General features: G+C 46.3%; 1 protein-coding gene across 1 annotated transcript; it reads right to left on the reverse strand.

The window, feature by feature from the left end:
- Window positions 1-1,143: 1,143 nt before the first annotated feature.
- marcksa (myristoylated alanine-rich protein kinase C substrate a) lies at window positions 1,144-4,603 on the reverse strand. Its single transcript, XM_079360679.1, has 2 exons — window positions 4,201-4,603; window positions 1,144-3,052 (listed from the first exon to the last, which is right to left on the reverse strand). The coding sequence occupies exons 1-2, from the start codon at window positions 4,294-4,296 to the stop codon at window positions 2,390-2,392; spliced, it is 759 nt and encodes a 252-aa protein (XP_079216805.1). The 5' UTR covers window positions 4,297-4,603; the 3' UTR covers window positions 1,144-2,389.
- Between the last annotated feature and the right edge of the window lie 2,457 nt (window positions 4,604-7,060).

Here is a 7,060-nt window from a genome sequence, read left to right on the forward strand (position 1 = left end):
GTAGCAGTGAAGTCGGGGTTGCTACAGTGTCAGACTGCAAAGTGAACCATCAGTTTGTGCTGATCAAATCATCCAATCACATCCGTCCTGTGGCTCAGTGATGGTGGAGTCTTCGTCGTCTCTCAACCTGAAGGTCAGGGTTTGATCCCCGGCTCCTGCATGTCCCCGTGTATGAATGGATGAGTTCATGATGACGGACCCTTCACATCACTGAGTGTAGGTGTGACCTGCAGTGTGAAAGCACTAAGTCCATTTCATCGACTTTCCTGCCAGGAATAATCCTGTTTCCTGTTTCCAGCTCTCAGGCGCTCTCCTCCTGCACGGCCTGCTGATGACTCCTGACGTCACAGAGCGTGGGCCGCTCCCCGTTCCTGAGCAGGTGCACGTGATTGGCATGACCTTTGAACTCTGACCGAACTCTGCACCAGGAAGCTTGACATGTCGGGTGTTGAGTGTGTGTTGAAGGAAAGAGAGTGTGGGATTATTCAAACGTCTACCATGATCCTCAGGTACTGCAGGATTTTTAAAAAATGCGACTTTACCTTGAAATCATCTCGAGTAAAAAATGTCTCAGTGGGCTTTTACTTCGATTTCATTAAAACTCTGAAGACATCGCAGAAAAGAGATAGGGACAGCTGCTCTGTCTTCATGCCTTCAAGATCCATGTAGTGAGGAGGGAACCTTCACACGGACGCCATCTTTAAATGGACGCAGTTTAAAGGGGGCGTGTTGCACCTGACAGATTACGTTGGAGCCATCACGGCCTGTCTCAGAGCTGCGGGCTTCACAACTCCGTCTCTCGTCAATTTCCGCCCAGCTTTAAATGAAAATGATGATTTCTCTGACTTCTGTGTAAACGGCGCCCTCGTCATCATCCCGTTACTGAAGCGTTGATTGCTGTCCTAGTTTTTCTCGAGCCGGCCGCCTGTTTCTCTCCGTCTCGAGGGTTTTTACAGTTTGAGGCCTTTATCCAATAACTGTTCCCGACACGTTGGACAATGAGTGTTTACCGCCTGGGTTTAAAGTCTGGGAAGGGCCCGAAGCTGCTGTAGTACAAATAAAAACCACAGGGTGTCATCTAATCCTCTTAAGAGCTCGGCCAATCAGAGAAGGAGTTGACACACAAATGACGACAGATGCGGCTCAAATTTTATTCACATTTATTCGTTTGCTTTTAGTGTGCTCACAGAAAATTAGAACACCTTTAAGCAGGAGGAGTTTTAATAGCAATTTTTGTTGTAAGCAAAGTTACATTCCATCTCTAAGTCAAACTGGTCAAAGCTTCTCCAGTATTTACAAAAAGGAAAGGAAAAGAGAGAGAGAGAGAGACAAGATGCTACACAAACATTTGCATCTGATGATTCCTTAAATTGAGTCAAAGACCACTGGAAAAAAAAAAAGCATCGCCTGCTGGAATCAAAAAAAAAAAAAAAAAACATACCACAGTATATAAACAGTTAAACCATTCCACTTATCACAGCTTGGTTTCAAAATTGCTTAAGAAGGTCTTCCATGACTGCTTTTTTTTTTTAAACGCTTGTGTGTGTGTGTGTGTGTTTGTTTCTGTGTGTGTGTGTGTTTGTTGTTATCTTACAAAATGAGCGGGTGGAAAAAAGAGCTGCAAACTTCTTCTGTGCTTCTTGAGATCAAGATTTTTCATTTTGTACAATAATCACAGTTAAAAACACCCCGCCTATACATACTTACATTTTTTATTAAGGTCGTAAACCAACAATAAACAATAAAGCCTATACAACTTGTATTTCTACTGAATCACTGACTGGTACGGCTAATGAGAAGTGAGAAGCTCCTATGACTTGTTTCTGTTTCCTAGCACGCTAACTCGGGGACTGCTGTCTGCGCTGTCAAAAGGACTTTAGTGTTGTAAACCGTTTGGAGGATATCGATGTTGGTTTTTTAGACTACTCTTTTATAATAGTCTGTGGCACATTTCCCAGGCCCCCCCCCTGACCCCGCCCCCCACCTTCCCCGCCCCTCATTTACAGCTCCGCCCCCTCCTCCTTCATACCGTGGGCATGTCCATACTATGTTGTTTACATTTTTGTATAAAATTCAAAAGAAGAAAAAAAAACTTAATACTGATGAAAAAATATATGGCAGAGTGTGGATGTATTAATCTGTTGTACATGTTGAAGCCACCCACCTCCCCAGCCCGTTGGAATGGAAGTAACAATGGACCGAGATGGGTTTTGTGTAAGGGGGAATGTAAAATCAAAGTAAAGAAAAGCTTTAAAATATCCCTGGTTGTAGACAAGTTCTTCAGAGCCTCCAGCGGGCGTCACTCCAACATACAAACAGGGAAATGTTCTTTGATTATCTTTTTTTTTTCTCCTTATTTTTCTCAAATTTCTCTGACTTTTTTTCTCATTTATTCAGCAGCCTCGGCAGCGGGAGCGTCCGCTGACGCTGCTTCCTGCGAGGCTGGGGCGGCCTCCTCTGTTTTGGCGGCCTCCTCGGCCGGCTTCTCCTCCGCCTTTGGCTCCTCTGCCTTTGGCTCCTCGGCGGGCGCGGCCTCCTCGGCAGGTTTCTCCGCCGCGGCCTCCGGCTTGGCCTCTACCTCCTCTTTGGCCTGCTCGGCGGCAGGTGCGGCCTCCCCTTCGGCGGCCTTGGTCTCCTCTGCGGCAGCTCCCTCTTTGCCCTCGGCCTTGGCCTCCTCTGTGGCTGCAGCAGCGGCGGCCGCCTCCTCGCCCTCTGCTCCCTCTCCGGTCTCCTTTTTGGTCTTCTTGAATGAAAAGCCGCTCAGCTTGAATGACTTCTTGAAGGAGAACCTCTTCTTTTTCTTCTTGGGGGTTTCGTTGCTAGTTGAAGGCGCGGCTCCATCCTCTGCCTTTGCCTCTCCCTCGGCGGGAGCGGCAGCCTCTACCTTCTCTCCATCAGCAGCCTCCTTCTCAGCGGGGGCAGCCTCAGCCTTCTCTCCCTCCTCCTTGGGGCTCTCCTCGGCTGTGGCGCTGCCGTTGGCCTGCACCTCCTCTTTGCCGTTCTCAGCTGCTGCGGGAGACGCGTCTCCGTTGGCCTTAACGTGGCCATTCTCCTAAAAAGAGACACAGGGGCCGTTAATGCCATGAAAAGAGCTGGCAGGATTTCAACAGGCTCAGTGCCGCTGATGAACACCAGGGGCAGCAGTCACCGTCACATCAACAGCGACTCTAAGCAGACTCTCACTTCAGCCTGGATTCGTTCTAGTTCAACGTTGCATTCATCAACATAAAAATCCTGCTAATCTAACAACTTAGAATTAGTGGGCAAAGCGCACGTTTTTAAATCATTGGCCCCACATCTCGTTCACGCGCTGAGCGCAGTGCCTCGCCTGGATCGACAGGGGTCGGTGCCTGGTCGCTCCAACAGCAAAGCAGCTGCTCATTAAAACAGCAGATGCTCATTAGTCTCGCAGATCACGGAGAGCAGAGTTCAAATACATTTCCTAAAATTGGATACTAAAATCGAACTGGCCTCTGATTTCTCTTTTCTTCTCTCAAAAAAATGTAAAAACTCCACACAAAAAACCTCAAAAAAAAAAGGGAGCGGCACAAGCCTGTCGCTCGCCGGCGCGCACCCAAACTCTCTAAGCCTCCCCTGTCTCCCCTCCTGTGTGATAGCAGGCTGCCATCTCCACTTTCTAGTCGAGCATCTGTAACAAAAGGAGTGGTGCTCCGAGCGCACAGCCTTTGTTGGCGTCGCGCATCTTGACTTATTCAGCGTTTTACAGATTAAGATCAAGAAGAGACTTCATTCAAAGCCAAAACGCGTCAAATTCACCAATCCAACAATCTATTTTATTCTTTTTTAAATTCATCACCTATCCAGGGGGAAAAAACGATGATTTTAATGAAATCCATCAATTAAGTAATTTTCTTTTAAATATCCAACAAAAAAAGCTTCCTCCAAACAAATTCTGGTTTTTTGGGTCAAGGATTTCTACAAATAGTCTTTGGATGTAGCGCACAGATTTCCACGAAATAATGAACACACAGTAAAATCAACTGTTGCTTCTTCACTATAAAGAATTTAAATTCAAAGAAACACATCTTCTCGTGCAGTTAACCCCCTCTGAAGCACATCTCCATTCAATCGAGCTACAATTACGCACGGATTGCGCCCTCAGAGCGCAGCCCTCCTCCACACCGCACACATTCTCTGACCTGATGGATGCGAGGAGATGGATGATAAAATATCATTTACCTGTCCGTTGGTCTTGGTGGGTGAGGCAGCAGCCTCTCCGGGTTTTTCAGCCGCGGTTTCAGCCTTTCCAGCTGTCTTGGACAATTGCGCTCCCATGCTTTTCGCTCCAACAAAGAAACTCAAGCGATCCCAAAAAAACCGAACAAAGACCCCACAAGCCTCTTTGTCGAAACTCAGACTCTTCGCTGCTGTCTCCCTCTCTGTGCACGAAGAAAAAGTTCACAGGGAAAATGTAGAGCAAAGTCCAGTGAAGAGTGAGCAGGCTTTTTGGAAATAGCAGCAAAAAGCTGGCAGGTAGAGAGAGACTAATAAAATCCTCGTCGCTGTAGACGGGCTGCAAAATGGAGAAATTTCCCTTGTTGCTAATAAGATGCGGAGTCCAACGCCCAAGTGAAGAGATGAATGGGCGCTCCGAGCGATGACGGCACCGCACTCAGATTTAACCAATCACAGGCCGCTGCTCAGGGCGTGGGCGTGGTTTTGGGGAAAGGGAGTGAACAATAGATTGTAGCGCTGCGTTTGGGGCACGTAGGAAGAAAAAGACTTGTGCTACATTTTTACACAAATGTTGCGCTCTTAATACTTTATGACTCAAGTAAGTTAACATTCAACATGTACATTTCAGATAAAGTGAAGAGATTTTAAAGTTTTCTCTACTTTCATTTGTGCTGTTTTCTTAGTTTTTGAATCACTTTTAGTTATCTTGTATTATTGATCAGTGATTCTTCACTTTTTAACAGAGTCCAAGTTAATCTTAATTTAGATGAAATGACTTTTCAGACTCCAGAAATGAAGGTGTTAAATGTGTTTTCATTTATTTTACTCTGTTATAGAGACACATGCTTCTCTCACATCGAGGCCTGAGTCACTCACACACACACACACACACACACACACACACACACACACACACAGAGGACATGCTGTGGACATGCATTCATGGAGAGATGTCAGAGTGAGGGGCTGTTACACAGGGAGCGAACCAGAGCTGTTCAAGCTTCAGCTCAAGGGCTTCTCGGCAGTACTCGGGAAGTGACCTGCCACCTCTCCCGCACCCAGACCAACTTCCAAACTTTGGAACATGGACTTGGGCTTGTGTATTTCTTTTCTGGTCTTCTGACTCCTCAAAGCTCTTTAAAACCTCAGGTCACAGCTACACACTGATAGTAGAGGCTGCTGTGTGAAGAGACCATCAGAAATAAATGATCCATTCATACACATTTACACGCCGCTGATAAAGCAGCTGGTTCAGGTTCTTGCCCGTGGACACATGGAACATGTAGCTGGAGGAGATGGGAATCGAACCCTTTGACCTTCCGCTTGACAAGCGACCGACTCGACCAACTGAGCTAAACCAAGACCCTACTGACTGCTGCTGCCCCCCACAAAGACAGTTTTCATAAATGTCCTCTGTTACTGTTTGGTGTCACTCTTCAGTTTTGAATATAGTTCACTGTATTTTCTATCTGTCGGCTCTGTTGCATGGAAATTAATTTTTTTTCCCAGATATAACACAAATAGTCATTTTTTATCCGTAAATACTGACTACGCCTTTACGTTATCTGATGTGACTTCAGATCACCTTAAAACCATCTTTACCTGCCAGCATCCTTCCCATCATGTAGTCAACGCCTTCTCTGGCACGACGGTCGACTCTACGAAGGAGCATTACAGCTACGTCACAAACACAGGTGGCCTTCCCTCCACATAAAAGATGTCTGACGTTAGAAACCAGTTCGACTTAAATCCGCATGTGAACGTCTGAATGTCGCCTTGATCCTTGAAACCTTGGGATTCCTAAATCTCCCACTTTCTGAAGTGTGCCTTGAACGCATCACTGGAGATCGTAGCATCAACATGTTTGTGTTTTAAACCAAAGATGAAACTCAAACATTTCTGTCCTCATCAACATTTTTAACTGTATTGTAACACCTTTGTGGACACTGAGCAGGATTCACAGTGTGACCCCGGGATGAACTGAGGGTGAAACAATGAGCTGTGTGTGCGTGTTCACCTGAGACATTAAAGCAGCCTCCACGTGCACCTGGGTATCACCTCTCAAACTGTCAGAAATAAACACAAACAACTTGGTCATTAATGTTCAACTTGCTTGTGTAGTTTCTGGAACTTTCCAGCTGAACTGTGTGTGTGTGTGTTAGAGAAGTGGTGGAGGGCTTTTTGGGGGGTTGCAGTGCTGCTGTTGACGACCATGTGATTGAGTGTTCAAACCGGTCTATCAGCCTGTATTTGCAATGCAAATCCATCAGGCAGGCAGAGTCAACTGTCCTCACAGCACACACAACCTGAACAGCCCAAAGTGAGGGGGGCTTCCTGCAGCACTTTCACTCTGCTGCCTCGAAATGTGAAGCACAAAGAACACGTCACTCTCACATGAGATACAAACTAAAGGACCTGCTTCCGTTTCTGTTGTTTTGAGAAAAACACAACAAAGCTGACTTTGGATGAGTCCGATTAAACCACCGTCCTTCTTGACTTCATGATCCAACCAAACCAAAAACATTTAAAGAGTTAAAGGAGAGGAACCCCAAAAAACCCCGAACGTCAAAGAAAGCCCATCGTGAACACTCAGAGCCTGAAGAAGAGTCTCGATGGCCTTTCATGTGTCGAGACGAAGCCGCGTCTTCATGAAGTTTCACCCTCACCACGCCCTCGGACTTACAGTCTGCGTCTGCAGCAGAGTTTCATCTGTGTGTGAGCGTGTGGTTTCACATCTCGTGTAAACACACGCCGAGAGCTCTTTTAGGAGCACCTACACACATCATGGTATCGATGATGACTGCCTTGAAGATGCTTTGATGCAGATTAAAACTCTCAAGAAGAGCCGTCCATGATGATGTTT

Source organism: Symphodus melops, assembly GCF_947650265.1.
Source record: "Symphodus melops genome assembly, chromosome: 1".
NCBI classification, from domain to species: Eukaryota; Metazoa; Chordata; class Actinopteri; order Labriformes; family Labridae; genus Symphodus; species Symphodus melops.

Bases quoted from the DNA above. Each gene is read 5' to 3' on its own strand.
- marcksa (XM_079360679.1), bottom strand. From the start codon at position 4,296: ATGGGAGCGCAATTGTCCAAGACAGCTGGAAAGGCTGAAACCGCGGCT. The intron at 3,053-4,200 runs GTAAATGATATT...GTCTCTTTTTAG, and splicing joins CCACCAAGACCAACGGACAG to GAGAATGGCCACGTTAAGGC.